Source organism: Macrobrachium rosenbergii, chromosome 56 (assembly GCF_040412425.1).
Source record: "Macrobrachium rosenbergii isolate ZJJX-2024 chromosome 56, ASM4041242v1, whole genome shotgun sequence".
NCBI lineage: Eukaryota > Metazoa > Arthropoda > Malacostraca > Decapoda > Palaemonidae > Macrobrachium > Macrobrachium rosenbergii.
The window spans coordinates 57,783,839-57,803,791 of record NC_089796.1 but is presented as its reverse complement, the minus strand read 5'-3'; the positions used below and the strand labels follow the sequence as shown (position 1 = coordinate 57,803,791).

Genomic DNA, 19,953 nt, shown 5'->3' with positions numbered 1-19,953 from the left:
GATGATGCACAAATTGTATGTGACATTTTGCACCTCTCCTGGCCAATGCCAGCTTGTCTGGTGCTCCTGGAGTCCTGATAGTCTTTTGACAAAGATGACATCAGAGTGCCCAACACCCATAATGCTGGGGAGGCTATGTCATCTGCAGCAGGTTCCTCCTACATGGAAACGGCAGTCATCAGCTCTGAAACGGAATTCAGCTCTTTCTGGAAAAAAGCAGGAGCAAGGCATTAAAGTTAAATAATTGAAAAGGGGCTGCGGTGGAACTATCAGGGATTAAGAGCCAAATGGTAAGAAGTAAGTTTGCTCCTGTATGCATAGCTTTGAAGGAGACTATGATTGGTAATACTACGTGTCTGAGCCCACGAGAGTATTTAGCCTATCATTCCCCTTATACATAAACATAGAAAGCTATTGGATGTAATTTGATATATTTATGTGACATCCCACAGAATCCTATTAATGTCCAGTGTACACAGCAAGTGATAGGTGTGCAGATCCGCTTTACGAAAATGGCATACAGTATACTCTCTATCTACCACCCAGTGAAGTCTTTCCACAGTGAATTTAAATTCCATGTCCAACCTTCTGTGTCCTTTGTTATTCTGGGAATATGAATAGTAAAAATCCTCTTTGGTGTGATATCGTTACCTGTCGAAGAGGAAGTTGCATTTTCATGTTCAAACAGGCACATTGTCAGCAATTGACTTTCCTATGCGTTGATGACTGCCTTACTGATTTCAGTTGGAGAGTGATAAATGATAGATTTACCATCAACCATTTTCCAATAGTAATGAATATAGCTTCAAATCCTCCATCTTCAAAGTTACTTATGGAACAGTGGTGAAGCTGCATGGGCAACATTATATGAACACAGCTCAATAGATGACTTGGCTGATGACTTTCCTCAGTAGATGATGCTCTAGATTTTTTTCAGTACAATTATATTTTCAGCTGGTCTTCAATCAATATGTAGGACTTCAGCCATATTTATCTGCTGACCAGTTCCCTGGTGGACTTGTAAATGTCAGGAAACTAATAAAACTATGATATCAGCTTTCACCAGATATCATAGACGAAAATGTGAGTATTACCATATTGAATTTCGAAAAGCAAAAGCTCATTTCTGCATGGATAGTAAAAAGGCATGAAAATAATCTTGGACAATTTTCATATCCTCGACGAAAATGTGAGTATTACTATATTGAATTTCAAAAAGCAAAAGCTCATTTCTGCATGGATAGTAAAAAAAGGCATGAAAATAATCTTGGGCAATTTTCATATCCTCACTAAATTCAATAGCACCTCTGACTTTAGTCTGGGAGAGAGTTAGCAAAATAGCAGCCATATTTACTCCTTGTCAACCTCCAGTTATCAAGATCAGTGGTAGCAGATCCCTGGTTAGTGTCAAATGAGTTGCTGATAATTTTGCTCAAAGAAGGATAATGGAACAGTTAGAAATTGATTTTAATACATCAAAGAAAAGAACAGTACAGTACACCTTTTACTATGAGGGGAATTTGAATCAGCCTTAAGAAAGTATAGTGAATCAGCTCCTGGACTGGATGTTATAACATTCAGTGATTAAGCATACCCCCAGAAATACCAGATTTTTCATATTGAGCCTTATTAACAGAATTTTTCGATATGTCTTCCCTAAGCTATGGGAGATGTTAAAATTACTCCCATTTCTGAAACCAGGGAAAGGCCCTTCAAGACAGAGAATTATCATCCCATTGCACTGAAATCATGTCTGTGTGAGATCATGGAAAAAGGTGAATAAATGTTGAAATGGTGAATACACATTTGATGTGGTACTTGGAACATGACAAATATTTGTCACCTGCTCAGTGTGGTTTTTGAAGTACAGTATGTTCTCTACAACTGATGTGTTAGTTTGAATGGAGTCTTCAGTATGTGAAGCTTTTGCTAACAAACAGCATCATGTCACGGTTTTTTTTTTTCTTGAGAAGGCATATGATGCAACATGGATATACGGCATTCTGAGGGTTCTTTATGAATGTAACCTGAGAGTCAATTTGCCTCTTTTTATCAAGGCTTTTTAAAAAAAAAAAAATAGGTTATTTCAGGTTCTGGTTGGAGCAACAATGCCAGATGTATTCAGCCAAGGAGGAGTGCACAAGGAAGTGTCGTAATTGTAGCCTTGTTCATATAGTAAATCAGTACTGTAACCTTGTTCGCCTAGGGGGTTTCACTTTGTAGTTTGCTAAACAGACTCAAGAGCAGAAATTTGGTATGTTTTATTAACAATATAAGAAAGAAGTACTTTTTGTAAATATAATTTTACCTTTATTCAAATAGGACTATAACAGCTGGGAAGATATATGTAGAAGTGGAAAGAGCAAGACTTACACACAAGTTGGCAATGATAAAAGAAACTGAAGGTGATATCCAAGAGGCAGCAAATATCCTTCAGGAGCTTCAAGTTGAAACTTTTGGCTCAATGGAGCGTAAAGAAAAGGTAAGATATTCAGATTCAAGTGATTATTGAAGAACTAAACCAATTAAAACTAAATTTAAAATTAATGCTTTATTTGAATATTGATGCATTTAGGAATATGTGTTATTAGTATATTTGAATGTTATTGCTTAGGTTTCATGTAGTTGAAAGGCAAATCAAAGAGACTTGTCTAAATTGACAGTGGTTTTAGACATCATGTTTAATGACTTGCAAGATACAGTGCTCCCCAATTTTTATGTGGGGGGGTTAGATTCCAGAACCTACTGCGGAAATGCAAAAATCCCCTCTAAAATGCTTATAACTGTCAAATAACTTGTATCCCTTGAACTAAAATGCTTATAACTCCTATTTTAACATTTCACTACTTAATTTGATAGTTCAAACAAAAATACAGTAAACCCCCCGTATTATTCGCAATCTCATGATGCACGGACTCACGTACAGGTATTCCCCTACTTACGATGGGGTTAGGTTCCAAAACACCTTATCGTTTGTTTGCAAAAATCATAACTCAAATATGGCCTCAGCTTACACTAGGGGTAATCAGTACCATCTATCCACATATATGGTAGCCTAGCCTACACTACACTATACTTTTATATATGTGGTAAAGTAATTATTAGTGTCTGCCCCCCCAATTCCTGCAGTTCAATGCAGATTGACATAGTAAGTCAGTATAAAGAGAAATTGAATAACAAACAAGGCCTAGTCTGCACTGTATATATTATATCAGTGCTTCTTCACATTATACAGTAGAGCAGTCCCCAGTTATCGGGGTTCGTTTCGAGGTGTGATGATAACTAAAATCGATTTAGGCGTTTTTGGGCAGCACGAGGATTATTGGTGCGATTTTCCAGTTATGGCGCCCGATGACGGAAATCGGCAATTTCGCGAATAAAATTGCCAATTTTTCATCTTCAGATAACCCCATTAAACCGATCGACAGCACCAAGCTCGTTAACCGGGGAATGCTGTACTGTATTCTATTTTTCACATAACCAATCAGTGTTATACAAACATCAAAATAACGAATGTGCATCTTTTCCATGGATCTTTTAAAAAGTTATGCTTTACTACACTGTATCCATTTTAAAATTTTTCTTATACTGTATTGCTTTTATTATAAATTACAATCATAGCGATCAAATGTTTTGGTTGGGATTAGATCACGCGATCTTTTATTTCACGCATTTAACTCGGCTCAGAGGGCATTTCTTGCTTCTAGTTAGAGTAAATGAATCTGTAGATACTTTATTTATAGGGACATATATATTTTTGTTATAGGAAGTGTTTTTAGAAATTCGAAACATAACTTTAAATATGTCTTGTTGTGAAAATTAATTTAATATTTTTAGTTAATAGATGACGTTGGCGGCTGGCCGTTTGGGGGCATGTTTGTTTGTTTAAAAAACCAAGATTCCATTTGCTATTTTCTCTTGATTTTCATCATCATTTTTAACTTTTCATATTTATCTTTTATCTGGAAAACAGCAGTTAATATGTGTTCTTTCATGCCCAGTAGTTTTGAGTTAAATACTTTCCAATTTTATTTATGATCGAGTTTTCATCCATGTTGCCAATGCATAATAATTTATAGTCATTAGCAGCTAACATTCTCTTCTCAGCTTCAACTACAACTTCCGGCTTAAATTTACTGTAGCAGCATATTTCCTTGCCGATCTTTTCTCCAAAGCGGATAAAGGGTATATAAAAAATATATCAGTGCTTAACGTAATTTTTAACATAACTACGGTAATTCTTTAACCGCTGATGGTTGAAATACAAGCAAAAACAGTTGTTATCCGATTCGGTTATTAGCAAACAACAGTTTTCGTTCGGTTGTTTATGGTTGACGATTTTCGCAAGAATAAGGAGGTTACTAATAAATGCTTTATCATTCTCTCTTACTTTTAAATAAAAAGATGGAATAAAGAGATGGAGTGCAAAGAAGCAGGTCTATTGTAAGTTGGTCTCTTGCTGCCTGATTGTATGGCAACCATACGCTGTTGCTGTGCCCATGAAATTTAAAAATATTTTCTAAATATTGTCGCATTCTATAATTACTGCTCTATCGTGAAACTTGAATTATGGTAAAGATTTAATTATCGTCACTTGTGCACTACCTGTATTTACAAACTAAAAATTGCTAAACGAATAGTACACTGGCCTGTTTAACTTCCGACTGCTTGAGAGCAAGCAAGGTTGGCTCATTGAATTAATGTACCTATTCAGCCTTTTCGGACCAACGTACTTCGCATTTCAAGACGCTGCCTGATTATGCGTTGTTGCCTGCGCTAGTTGCTCACAAATTTGGAAATACGTATTTTCAAAAATATTGTCGTATTGATATTAATTGTTAACCCTATCATAAAAGCGGTGTTATTGTTTCGAGCACTACCTGTATTCACTTAATTTCTCTGTGAGCGTAGCTACCCATTATTAAGCGGAAAAATTAAGCCCATTCATTCGGTGTTTTTCACTGAGAAATATTCACTAAATGCTGTATTTTCATCTGTTTTCATGACTAAATGCACTTTTTAATAAAACTAATAAAATACTTGGGTAATGAAAGTTCACGATAATTCACCTCACGATCATTTGATTTTTGCAATAGGGCAGCATTAATCTTGATAGACAATATTATGTATAAAATATTTGTAAATTTCCGTGGGCACAGGCAGCAGCATAATCAGGCAGTGAGAGAGCCCAAATTACAATAGACAAATCTTTCCTCCATCTCTTTATCCCATCTTCTAGTTCAAAAAGTAAAGAAATCATAAAAAGTATTATTAGTACGTTATACTCTTGCGTAATTGCATTACAAATATAAACAACTGACCAGAAACTGTTGTGTTGCTTATAACTGAATTGGATAACAACAGCTATTTCTGGTATTCAACCGTAAATGGAAATAATAATTACCGTAGGTTATAACACAAAAAGGATGCTAAGTGCAGGTAGGGATTGATATATTTTTACATTATACCCTTATTCGGCATGGATAAAAGATCAGGTGAAATATACTGCTAAATTTAAGCTGCAAGTTGTAGCTGAAGTTGAGAAAAACAATGTTCAAGGTGTTGATGACTATACTGTAAATTATCATGCATCGCAACATGGATGAAACTTCGATCGTAATTAAAATTGGAAGAAAGTATTTTTAATCAAAACTATCAGTACGAAAAAGAACACATTACTGTTATTTTTCGCCGATAAATGATAAATACATAAAGCTGGTATTATGATGAAAATTATGAAAATAGTGAACGGAATCTGAATTTTACACAAAACAAACATCCCCAAATGGCCATAGTCATCTATTAATGAAAAGTAGATAAATTAGTTTAATGAGGAGACGTATTTTGGTTATATTTAGACTTAAAAACACTTAGTGTAATAAAAAGTAACTCACTTTGTATAAATAGTATCTAGGAGATTCATTTACGCTAACTAGAAGAAAGAAAAGCGCTCTGAATTGAATTGAATACAGCAAAAAAAAACCACGTAAACGATTTCCAAACCAAAACATTGATCACTATGACTGCAATTTATAATACAAAAGCAATATAAGAATATATACAATATTATTGGATGCAGTGAATTAGGCATAATATTTTAAAAGATGCATATTCGTTATGTTGACATTTGTATAATACGATATGTGAATAGAGTACAGTATAATGTAGGCTATGCTACCATATATGTACATGACGGGCTTAGTCAATGCCGATCCGGTTTTATGGCACTTGTTTAGTGACGAAAAACGGCAATTTTCGGTGCCAAAAATCGCCGATTTCCGCTTAACGGCGCTGATAATTGGGTATTGGCGCCAATACATGCCTAACAGAAGCGCCGATAACCGAAAATCGGCACTTTTCGCTGCCGATAAGCCCAAAAATCGCTGAGAAGGCGCCAGAAATCGCTGATTTTCGGTTAGTGCAGATTTTCGGTTATCATCACATCCCCAGAACGGAACCCCCGCCGATAACGACTGCCTGTGTACAATGTACCATAGTGTAGGCTAAGCTCATTGTTATTCAATTTCTCCTGGCACCGAATTATCATAAGTCACTTTGCATGAGCCTCCAGAATTAGCTGATATCAATAATTCCTGTACCGTGTATGTATAGAGTACAGTCATACTCCCAACTTACGCGTGGTTAGGTTCCAGAACCCCTCGCTCGGTAAATTTTCGCGAAAGTTTGGCATGGTCTCTAGAAATGCTAATAAATGCTTATTTCAAGGTTTAAACACTAAATGTGACACTAATCATGCTCCCCCAAATTGACAAGTTAACTTTTAAATGAATTTAAAGTTACTGTAATTTCATTTAAGAAATTAACAATACATTACCCATAAAGAAATAAATAGTTTGACATAAAAATTGAGGTTGGAAGAGAATTTCTCTCTCTCTCTCTCCTCTCTCTCTCTCTCTCTCTCTCTCTCTCTCTCTCTCTCTCTCTCTCTCTCTCTCTCTTCCAACCAATCTATTTTAAGTCGTCTCAACCTCTTCTTGCTGCTTCTTTATTCTCGTCTCTTTCTCTTTGTTCTGGAAATGTTTTCATGAACAAACAGTGTTTTATATTTTGACTAATACAGCTCTTAGTTATTATATCTCTGTGTTTTAGAACATATTTGCAACACTAGCGCATTTACACTTCGTAGATGATACAGGTCAAATTAGATCAATTTAAACTATCTACAGTACAGGTAAAGACGTACAGAATATTAAATTAATAAGTTGTAAAAATGTGTGCTGTAACGCTTAACTATAAATGAGAGAGAGAGAGAGAGAGAGAGAGAGAGAGAGAGAGAGAGAGAGAGAGAGAGAGAGAGAGAGAGAGAGAGAGAGAGAGAGAGAGAGATAAGGGTTGTCCTTACTTATGAGAGTGAAATTATTTATCAATTATTACGGAGACTGAGAGAATAACGAGAGAGAGAGAATTACAAGAAAAATTTTACTACTGATTAGCAGCACTCCCCTTCTTGTCATGTTAAATGACATGTCTGGGAAGAATTTGTTTGTTCAAAATAATATGAATTTTGTAAGTACAGTTTTATTTTTATTATTATTAATATTTAATTTTATTAATCTTCTTAATATTTGAAAATTAGTACTTATTATTAGGTAAAAATTTTATCATATATAAATAAACATACCTGTATACATGTACCATAAAAATTCATCTCACTAAAAGAGAGAGCGAGAGAGAGAAGTTATTACTTTTAATAATATTTAATGTTATTTAATTTACACATAAAATCTTGAAAACTTATAAATTACATAAAAAATTAAACAAACACTTTTGCAGGGTTTCTCAGTGTTCGCAAATGTTCATGTGTGTGTAAAAAAAACTGGTGTATGACCATTAGTTAGGTTCCAATGAAAAATTTGTGTCTGTGAATTTGTGCAACTCGAATCGTGCAAGTTTGGGGTATTACTGTATACCTTAAATTGTCATACTAAAACAATTCAATATTTTAACAAAAATATACCCCAAACCATCATCCCAAAACATCCAAAGTAACCTTACATTACAGTGCTCTCCTACTACTGTTACTCTTAAGTAGGCTATATACACCCCTAAAATGCTTATAAAGTAACTACCTATTTTAACAGTTCATTGCTAAACTTGACAGTTCAAGCAAAAATATACCTCAAACTATCATCCCAGAACACCCTGTATATCATTTCAAATTCATGTTGGAAAATTAAGTATACCAGCCTACAACTGTTACTCTTAAATATCCCCTATCATTCAAACATGCACGCTTTCATTTGCCTACTAACTGTGTGCATCGTTCTGTGTACGTATACTGTAATACACTGGGCATACATTTTATGTATAGTGATATTTTCCTGTGTTGTAAGATGATTTTGAAATGATATTTACTGCACAGGTACATATTTTAGGATAATACTAGTACTGTGTAGAGCATCAAAAATACGTGGGTAGTTTAGAGCGACAGGACACATACCTCCAAACAGAATGCTAGGTTTGTTACATCATGTTTGTATTTTCATGATTACGTACAAATACATTTATGATTTAAGAAAATGAATTATTACAGTAAGCTCTTGGTTTACGTCATTTTGTGGTTAGTCCTCACCATCTCCCATAAATTTATTAAAAAATTCTTGTGCCATCATTCTCTCTCTTATCTCTCTCTCTCTCAGTATATACATGTATTGAGACAGTATACCTTAGTTTTACCAGACCACTGAGCTGATTAACAGCTCTTCTAGGGCTGGCCCGAAGGATTAGACTTATTTTACGTGGCTAAGAACCAATTGGTTACATAGCAACGGGACCTACAGCTTATTGTGGAATCCGAACCACATTATAGCGAGAAATGAATTTCCATCACCAGAAATAAATTCCTCTAACTCTTCATCGGCCGGTCGGTGGAATTGAACTCCGGCCCATCGAGCGACAGTCTGAAGTTCAACCGACTCAGCCAAGGGAGAGATACATGTATTGAGAAATAGAGCAAAATATCTATAATACATTCTTTCATTTACAGAGTCTATTTATACTAGATTGATCTAATCACCATAAAAATATTTAAAAACCAAATTTCGTACGTAACCTCCGGTAGCAATTTTTCTGTGATCACGTAATCTCTCTCTCTCTCTCTCTCTCTCTCTCTCTCTCTCTCTCTCTCTCTCTCTCTCTCTCTCTCTCATATCAGTACTGTACTGTACGTATTCTTTAATGTAAGTAATATCAATTACTGTACCATAAGCATAAAAAAACACGAAAATAAACAAATCCAGCAATTCATGACAGATTGATGTAGGTAGCATTGCCATATTTTTTGCTTTATCTGATTTATTGTACCGTATTTCATTACAAGTTTAGTTGACTATGATTATCACACATATAACAGTACACAAGAGAATATTTTATCACTGTTGATGTTTCATCTCTAATCACCGTAAAAATATTTAAAATCCAAATTTCATACATAGGCAACCCGTAATATTCTCATCCTTCATACATAGGCAACCCGCAATATTCTCATCCTTCATACATAGGCAACCCGCAATATTCTCATCCTTCATACATAGGCAACCCGCAATATTCTCATCCTTCATACATAGGCAACCCGCAATATTCTCATCCCAGCCATAGTTTAAGTGCCTTTAGTTCTCGTCCCCAGCAAGTTACTGTGCTTTGATGTATGTATGTATGTATGTATGTATGTATGTATAAACATTTCTCTTTCTCTCTCTCTCTCTCTCTCTCTCTCTCTCTCTCTCTCTCTCTCTCTCTCTCTCACAGTATACATATTACTTTAATGGAAAAAAACAGCAAAATATCAACGAAACGTTATTTCGCTTACATAATCCATTTATACTGTACTGTGCTTAGACTTTGATGTAAAAACCAGATTCTCTCTCTCTCTCTCTCTCTCTCTCTCTCTCTCTCTCTCTCTCTCTCTCTCTCTCTCTCTCTCTCTCTCTCTCAAACAGTATAATATCCTTTAATAAAAAAAAACCAGCAAAATATCAATGAAATGTTATTTCACTTATCTCTCTCTCTCTCTCTCTCTCTCAGCGTACATATATTTTAATGAAAAAATACAGTAATTAGTGAATAAATAGTGTTGCTCTACAAAAAAAACAAATTAGTGATAATTTTAGAGATATGGCCCAAAGAAAAATCCACAAATTAGTGAAATTTCCCCTGCAGACAAGTGAATGATGTGTTCCACAAAAATCTGTGACAAAGTGAACTGCGGAAATGTGAAATGTGTAAAACTGGGGGCCACTGTATTTTTCTATTATGGGTAATGATATTTGGAGACACTGGCACTTCAGCTTATTGAGCTTTTTGTTGTTATGGATACATCATACAGAGTCTAGAAAAATAAATATCAGGCTAATTCGTACTTAAGGGAAACTGGTATCCATGTTAGAGATAATAGATCCTGAAATGGATCCGACTGATGCTGCTTTGTGTAAATCTGTAAGTGTGGGTTGTTTGTTTCCAAGTAAGTTGATTCCTCATGCCCCACTCTGTACCTTTCTCCCACTTCCATGATAATTTACCATATCTTGTTTACCTCAAAAAGAGCCTGTATTTCAAATAAAAAAAAAGTCTTACATCTGGTGTCATTCCTTTCTCTTGTGCAATGTGTATCATAATTTTGTCCCAAATTTTGACAAGATTAATATCCCTCTAGTAAATGTGATTTATTTGGGATGAATCTTGCCTACTGAATGTGTTAGATCCTGTCAGAATTCTCCTTCACACCATTGTGTATAGACGCTTGCTGGTATGTCATGGCTGTTTGCTGCTTTCACAATAGTACTAAACATTTATTTTTCCTAGGAGGCCTTCCACTGGAATCAAGGCTAAGAATGTCAGGTTCTGTAGGAATGATTGCTGTGTTAGCAAGGTGTTGATTTTTTAGGAGATACACCAAATGTATAAAGTGTGATCTTGAGAATAGATGTGAGGAAATAGGTTTTTTCGAAGGAAATCCTGCTTAAGTTCGTTAATATAGGAAGAGAAGGGAAGCAGATAAATTGTGAAAGCACCTAGTACCAACCTGTCATTTCTCCCCCTTCCCCAGGTCCTTCATCTGCAGTTACATTATTCATATTCAGTCTATGCTTTTCCTATGCTAATGCTTTAGTTAGTACTGAGACTTCCTCTTCAGCTCTGCCGTCCGCTCCCCTTTCAGTTTAGGAAAATTGTACTGAGAAGTTAGAACAGGTCGTAAACCTTATTTTGGTCAGTACAAGGTTTGTCTGAATTGTATAGGGAACTGTTGTGGGTCCCCCATAGTGTGCGACCATTTTTGTGTTCCCATTTAAGAAGGTGAGGTGTCGGTGCCCTCATGTGGCTGTAGCCCAAGCCTAGGACTGCCCTGCAGCAGTTGAAAGATTTCTCTGACAAGGAACTGGTCGGTTCTTGGGGCGATGTTGTTCTGTGCCCTCCATCACCTGCCTCTCCGTTTTTCATGCTCTGAGTCTTGTATAATGTGTAAGCTGAAAGATAGTTTTGGTAAACATTAATCTTCGCCACTTAAGCAACTTTTTCTCTCCTCAGCACCTAGTATGATTGTTAGCACCAATTGGACAAATTGTATAGGCATACGCAGTGGTGTTAATAATGATGTGTCTGTAGTGAGATGTACTTATTCTGATGTTATGTTGACTCAGTTGATTGTTGAACCAATCTCTGTCTCTTTTGCTCTTTCTAAATCCTTGTCTGCTGACCTATTCCTCTATCTCCATTGAAATGCACTTGTTAGATCCTTACATGCTTTTTCTTTGGCTATCAGCAAATCTCTTACTTCTGCATAATGAGATTCATTTACCCTAACTAGAAGCAAGAAAATCACTCTGAATTGAGTGAAATACAGCGAAATAAATTTACATTGTAATCACCCTCAGCTGATTTCCAAATGAAAACATGATTGCTATGTTTGTATTTTATAATACAGGCAGTCCCTGGTTGTTGGCTGGGTTTCCGTTCTGTCGGCGTGATGATAACTGAAAACTGCTAATAACCGAAAATCAGTCATTTTTGACGCTTATCGGCACCGAAAATCGCCAATTTTCGGTTATTTGCACCTCTGTTAGGTATGTATTGGAGCCACTACCTAATTATCGGCGCCAGTAAGTGGAAATTGGTGATTTTCGGCATTGAAATTGCTGATTTTTGTCGCTAGACCAGCCCCGTAAAACCAGATTGCCAATAACCTAGCCCTCCGACAATCGGGGACTGCCTGCACAACAGTAGTATGAGAATACATACAATATTATTGGATACAGTGAAGTAAAGCATAACTTTTTAAAAGATCCATAGAAAAATGCACATTCATTATGGTTTTTTATAATACAATACTAATATGTGAATAATTACATATATTTATATCTAAGTGTATGATCATGACCCCCTTAAAATTAGTTTCAAAATTAGGTCTTCAAAAGTCGCATGATGCGAGAATATACAGTAAACCCCCGTATTCGCGGGTGATGCGTACCACACCTCCCCCCCCACGAATAGCTAAAATCCGTGAATACTTAAAACCCCACAAAAAACACTTAGAACTGCCTATTTTGATAGTTCAAACACAAAAAAACCTCTAAAAATGCTTATACCTGAGTATTTTAATAGTTTTGTCACAAAAAGTGCATTTAGTCATGAAAATATGAAAATACAGAAATTAGTAATATTTCTCAGTGGAAAATACTGCGAATAGGCGAATTTTCCCCGAATAATGTGTATATATGTTCCATAGAGAAATCCGCGAATAGGCGAGTCCGCTAATCGTGAGACCGCGACTACGGGGAGGTTTACTGTATACAGCAATTTTAAATTGATTGAATTTTACCTGTGCCCTCTACGAACATTACGTATGTTTCCTTTATTTCATTGAATTGTACCTTCGTTATGACTGCGACTTACAAAGTTTACCTGTGACGCAAAGAAAACGTTTTTTACTTTGTGAGTGAAAAAGAAAATGACATCCCATGAATTAGGGGTAACATAGTATATGTATGTACCTACTGTAAATGCACTAGTGTGGCAAATACAGTACTCATTAGGGTACTGTACTCTATTTTTATGTCAGCCATTTATTTCTGTTTTAAGGGTAATGTATAAAGCTAACTTTTAAATGAAATTACAGTAACTTTAATTTCATTTAAAAGTTAACTATACCCAAGTATGATTGAGTCATATTTTAGTGTTTTAAACTGTAGAAATAAGCATTTACAGGTACCCCTCTCTTTATGCAAATTCACTATTATGCAAATGACATTTTAATACCTTCATTTTTTTATGCAAGGGAAAATTCGCAATTATGCGAATACGAGATGCGCATCACAATACTCATTTCATCTCTGCATGAATAGTTGAGTGACGCACATGGGGCCAAATACAGTATTATTTGCGGAGCTCGGATGCTCAGTCTGTAGCTAACACAATCCCCTGTAATTTATGTTTTGCTAGTTCTACGCTATTTCATATTCCTTACTGCTAGTTATTTTTCTGCATAATGGGACGAAATGACCAGCATCATCTTCTTCAAATGAAAATGTTGCAAAGCGTCAAAGAAAAGCTCTGACCCTTGAAACAAAACTGGAAATATTACTGAGGGCAGACGCAGGTGATGGTAATAGTGCTCTTGGACGTGTGTTTTGAGTTGGTAAATCCACGATTAGGAATATTAAGGCTAATGCAGAAAAGATTCGTGCTGCAGTGATACAGTCTACTCCGTTATCAGCAAAAATAATGAGAGTCAGAAATCCACTGTTTGAAAAAATGGAAAAAATGCTCTCTATATTGAACGTGAGACGAAAGTAAAGCATTCAAAGCTTAGTAATAGTGTTTTAGAGGAAAGGCATTACATTTCATCAGCGTGTGGTTGAAAATGAAAACGTAAAAGATCCAAAGCCTCTTGTTGCAAGGCAGGGATGGTTAGATAAATGTATTCGTAGACAGAATTTGCATAATATCATTTCGCTGCCAAATTTCCAGAAGAACTTGAAGCTATCGTGCGTGAAATGGATATAGCCCAAAGCAAGTTTTTAATGCCGATGAGACAGAACTATTCTGGAAAAGAATGACTAATAGAACATATATAAGCAAAGAAGAAAAAAGTTCCCCTGGTTTCAAGCCCTTTAAAGAAAGGATAACATTGATGTTATGTGGCAACGCAGCAGGCGATTTCAAGTTAAAGCCTGCAGCTATTTATCACGCACAAAACCTTCATGCATTAAAAGGCGTAAGTAAACAGACGATGCCTGTTCACTGGTATGCAAATAAAAAAGGATGGATGACTGCTTATATTTGTGAGGACTGGATTTTAAAGCATATGTCAGTGGAAGTAAAACGTTATTTTAAGGGAGAAAGTTTAGATTTTCGTGTGTTGTTAATCTTAGACAATGCTCTGAGTCATCCAAAGCATCTCGATAGCCTTAGTCCTAATATTCAGGTGTTATTTTTACCACCTAACACCACATCAGTCATACAACCGATGGATTAAGGGGTCATTGCAACCTTTAAGCTAAATATACCGTAAAGCCATGAATCAGATGCTTTCGATGCAACGAGGCGACTTTGATGATCTGGCAGTAAGCCTACTATTATGTAATGGTGGAAGGCGTGTGATATAAAACAAACAATTGATAACATCGATGCTGCGTGGAATGAAGTTTCCTCAAAAGCAATGGATGCAGCTTGGAAAAATATATGGAGTGAGTGTGTAAATGACTTTACTGGTTTCCCCAAAATATCCGATACCATTAAGAGCATTGTTGCCATCGCACACAAAGTTGGTGGTGAGGGTTTTGCGGATGTGAGAGAAAAAGAAGTTGTGGAATTGCTAGAGTCACATGACAAAGAACTTACAGCAGACGATCTTTTAGAACTACCGCAGCGACAGCTGTAGAGGAAAGTGGAAATGATGATGATGTGAAAATTAAAGATCTGAGAGTGAAAAAACTGTCTGAATTGTTCTCCAATACTGAAGCATTAATTCAGAAATTCAAAAATTTCGATCCTAACTACGAGAGAAGTTTAAAGTTAAAAAGGCAGATACAAGAAGTGCTCGCTCCATACAAAGAACTTTATAATCATAAGAGAAATGTAATGAAGCAATCAACCATGCTAAATTTCTGTAGACCATTGTCTACCACCCCAGAACCTGCAACATCAGCACTGTCTAGCAGGAACAGTACATCTGAACCTGGACATTCATCATCGTCATCATGATCAACACTCGATGTCACTCTTCCGTTCCTTGAGTCGGACCCAGATGATCCATACCCCACCCCCCAGGTGTAAACAATGTTCTTATTCATCAGTCAGCATTATTTTTGGTAAATTAAATATGCTTCATTTCTTGAACTGCTCATTTGTTGTTTTTGTAAAGAAAAAAGAAAAGAATAGAAAACATTTTTATGCATTCGTTGTTCAAAAATATTTTTTCTTTGAACAAAGAGCGTCACTGTCGTTCTTTTGTTTATGAAAGAGGCTAGCCTAGCCATCATTCTATGCACCTTTTCGCCAGAAATCATGCATTTTATCTTACTTTTGTATAATAAAAACATTCTATAATACTTGTTTTCGTTTTAACCATGAAAAATATTCATTATGATATATTCATGGCCTAGGAACCTAACCCTATTTTTCCCATTGGTTTATATATTCTCTTCATGCGATTTCAATATATGCGAGGTTTTTTTTTGTCCCCTAACCCTCGCATAAAGAGAGGGAGACCTGTATTAGCATTTTTAGGGACCATACCAGACTAATGCAAATCCTCACATTATGCGAGGGGTTCTGGAACCTAACCTCGTGTAAGTTCGAGATATTAATGTAATCATTATTGTAAAGAATGATAAGAGAGTTCCTTTTTTTAAGTGTAAGTGGAGAGCCCCCCCCCCCTCTCTCTCTCCTCTCTCTGCCACCTTTTTTTTTTTGTAACGGAAAGACAGTCTGACAATGGACATTTACCTCTCGTCTCCCGCTTCGCTTCAGGCGTTCACTGGAAAAAATTGATTTCTTTTTGTCTTGACCTGTTTATCCCCCATAATGAGTGTTCTAAGGCGAAAGAAAAATCTTATGCCCGAAGAGACATTTTCACTACTTGATGTAGAGATTGATGATGACTATGAGACTTAGAGTAGCAGCTCAGAAGCCTCTAACATAGACAGAATTAGATTTATCTGATTGAAGAAAACCCAAATTTTAATTCGAGCATCACACTGTCAAGTGACTACTGGACAGTAACTGATAAGGACAGGAGTCCCTTAACTTTTTGTTCGCCCAAAGGTGTGAAATTTATTGTTCAGGATAAGGGAATCCAAGTGGAGTTTTTTTAGAAGTTTTTTGATGATGAAGTCATGGAACACAGTGTAACAGTAATGAACAGGTTTGCCAACCAGTTTCTAGATGAATATATAGAAAGTTTGCCTACAGTATCACGTGCACTAAAATGGTATGATACAAATGAAATAAAATGAAACGTTCATTGCTCTACTATTATAGCTTAGCTTTACATAATATACATTATATAAATAATTAAAATATATCAATAGAAGTACATTATGGTAAAAAGATTGAAATCACAGTTGTACATTACAATACAGTACTATATGGGCACTATATATAGCAAAGATTTGGCATTATGCCCTACCCAGTATGTCGGCCACTTTCTAAGGTTAGTTGGAACCAATCTTGGTCATAAGTCGGATTGGACTTGGCTACTGTTAAAGTAGACCCCACCCAGCCTCCCCACAACTTAGTGGGCTGTCAAGGAGAATTCTGACAATAGCTAAAACGTTTGAAACACATGGTGGAGAACAGGTGTGCTAGACAGTCATCCGGGCAGCCATTCGATCTTCTGTTTGAATGCTGACTAGCTTATCGGCACGGAGATATAAACTATCTTTAACAGTAAATAAGTGTCCAAATAATAAATTTGATTATGAAAATTTATATAATGTTTTGTTCCAGTGGAAATACTAATCATTGCCTTTTTTTATGGTAGTATCCTCTATTGTGAGCTGGAAATGGTTGGTGAAGTAGGTAACAATATGTTTAACTGGTGGTTATTGAGAGGTAGTGATGAAGCAACCCTTAATCACGTGCTTTCTCCCAGCACTTTTTCTTCAGACATTGTCTTGTGAGGACATCTTGTTGTGCTCATTCTGACAGCTAAGCTGAACTTGTGATTTTAAGTTTTTTTTTTTTTTTTTATACAAGAAGTAGTGTCATGTTCATAGTTGTAAAGGGCGTTGGCAGGTGTTGTGAACCTTTGTGCCATCACATTAAGTAGATCCCCACTGTTAATGCTCTGCTATAAGGGAGACTTTACTGACTGATTTTGGGGAATTCCATAGAGAAGGTGGCCTACAACTTCCTCCTTGCCACCGAACTCATCCCTACTCTCATGAGTACGCCCCCATTCAGGCAGGAGGTAGGAGATCAGTAGACCTACCCTCTTGTTATTGACTGCTGTGTCTGCTCCTGCTGCAACTGCTAGGAGCTTAGTGCTGTTGAGTCTTCCTTCCCCTAGAAGATGCCCCAGGTATTGACCACTGCTGCTTCCTTAGAGGAAAGTAAGATGCTGGCTAGCAACAAGGAGAGGAAGCTCAGGTGATTTCCCTCCTCCCAGTTTGCCAAATTTTTCCTTGCCCCCTTCCTTATCTTCTTTGTTTTCCTTTTGTAAGAAGAAGAGGAAGATTAGTCCAAGAGTTCTCTCACAAGAATTCTGGTGGGGTTTCCAGTTAGTTCTCTTACAGGTCTCTTGGAGGTGGCAGCACTTGGCGACCAATGAGCGACCAATCAGCTGTTGGTTAGGCTGGCACGGCCTCATTGAGCACACTTAGTGCCCCTCTGGTTGGACACAAAGACTGGTTCCAGCTCTTTTTTATATGCTTCAAAAACTCTCTCAGGGAAACTACAGCATTCAGCTGCCTGTGGGTGACTGATCAGCTGTTGGCTGGGCTGGCGCAGGCCTCACTGAACATTCCCAGTACCCCATCCCAGCCCCTCTTGTCTTGGACATGAGGACTTCTATCAGCTCTTCCTCTCATGTTTCTCCAGAGTCACTTTTGGTTAAGCCAGCTCAGCCTCACTGTGCACATGCCCAGACTTTGAAATATGCTTACGCAAATAGCAGGGTCAGTGCTTATGTGTCTCTTCAGAAACACACTGGGTAGAGCTTGTGCAACTCTCTCACTCTGCACTTGGTCTATAGACTATGTTGTGGAGGTTGCAGAATATGGTTTTCTTCCAGTTTTTTGGGTAAGCCAGCACTGCTTGCTCATTCAGTATGTGCACATACCAATGGTGGGTTTGCTTGGGACAGATCCCCTCTCAGCACCAGGATGATTTGTTCACACATGACCATGCCACCTCTCACTCAGCTTGATCATCACTGGCTCAGGGGGTGCACACTGCACCCATGGCAGTGTGCATTAAGGTTCCCTTGTAGCTACTAATAACTTGGCTGTTACCAAGTATAAGGAGTTGTACAGGTTCATTAATCCAGACTGGGAATGTTATGAGTATGGGTCTTCCTCAGCTCATGTTCTTTGCTTGGTACCTTTTGTGCTGGTTGGACGACACAGTCCCAGGAACAGGTACAGGAGCAAACTTTAATTACCCATTCATCATTGAGCCATTGTTACCCCATGCTCAGTGTGTGTATGGTCTTGGACTAAGTATACATGCAGGGTGTGTGCAGTACCCTGCTCACCCAGTACTTGGCATGTTCCATACCGTATGTGAGCACTCCGAGCTGCCTTATGTCTTCACAGACAAGAGTAATGCTCAACCAGCCCCTCTTTGTGTGGTGAATGCATTGGCTCTTCCCCCATGCCTCTCTGGGCATGCATGGTTGAGTTGGTGCTACTCTCTCATTCAGTGTGTATACGGTCCATGCACTGTGTGCATGTGGATAGGTGGTTCCCATGCAAAAGGCCTCTTTTACAGTACTTACAAGTGTCATGATGATCCATTCATATGGGTTCCTGTTGCACCCGAAGTCTACTAGTGGTTCACCACAGGCCTGGAGTTGTTTTTTCTGTGATAGTGTTATACCTGCTCTTCCTAAAGCATGTGGGGTCAAGTTACAGGCCATCATGTCCAGTGCATGCATAGTACTTTATCTTGTGCTTACAAATGGGATGTTCACACTTTGATTCTTTGTGTTAAGATAGTTACAAGGCATGTTCTGGCTTGTTTGTTGGTACTTACATGCTAACACAAGCAAACAAGTTTGTCACAGCATTTTTGGTTTTGACTGATTTTTATAGAAGTCTACAGATTTTCAAATACAGTTTTATGAGGTTACAAGTTGGCTTAGAATTGTTATCACACAAAAGTCTGTAGGTTGGTGTACCACAATTGCAAGGAATCAGCACCATTTAGTCCAGTCATTCATGTCCGCAATCCAAGGGAAAATTTGAGGTGTTTTGGTTTGTCAGCTGTCTTCATGGAAGATTGCAGCTATAGTTTTAGGGAATCTGTATAACCCTGAAGATGTTTTCCTCCTTTCAGAACCCTTTCAGCAGTGTTTGTGCAAAGATCATTACTATGAGATTCAGAGCCTCTGTTCCGGGTTTTTTCCGGAATAACTTTTTTTCAGTGCATTTGACAAAGATAGTACTCTGCCATAGTATACTTTACGTCCCTACCTAATTTTCAGCAGCATTCTTTATTACTTATATTAGAAAAAAGTATATTCATAAAAGTAAAATAAAGCAGCCGATATTAGAAAAAAGTATATTCATAAAAGTAAAATAAAGCAGCCGAAGCCAGTGATGTATACGTGAGTAAACATATGACGTCCCGACTCCTCCCACAAGGTGATGACGACAAACAGCTGTCTCTGATATTCTGAATGAATATTCATACCTTGTCAAGGCTTCAAGAATGGCGGCTATGATAAGTCATTGTCCCCATGGTTGCAGGACAGCTTTTGTGATTCGACTTGCA

The 19,953-nt window shown here is 37.2% G+C and overlaps 1 protein-coding gene across 1 annotated transcript in view; it reads left to right on the top strand.

Annotated features, from left to right (window-relative positions):
• The first annotated feature begins 2,303 nt into the window (after positions 1-2,303).
• Rpn5 (regulatory particle non-ATPase 5) overlaps positions 2,304-19,953 on the top strand; it is a 63,165-nt gene continuing 45,515 nt past the window's right edge. The window contains exon 1 of the mRNA XM_067100675.1: positions 2,304-2,482. Within this exon, the coding sequence (XP_066956776.1) occupies positions 2,387-2,482 (96 nt within the window). The 5' untranslated portion in view covers positions 2,304-2,386. The remainder of the gene's footprint in view (positions 2,483-19,953) is intronic.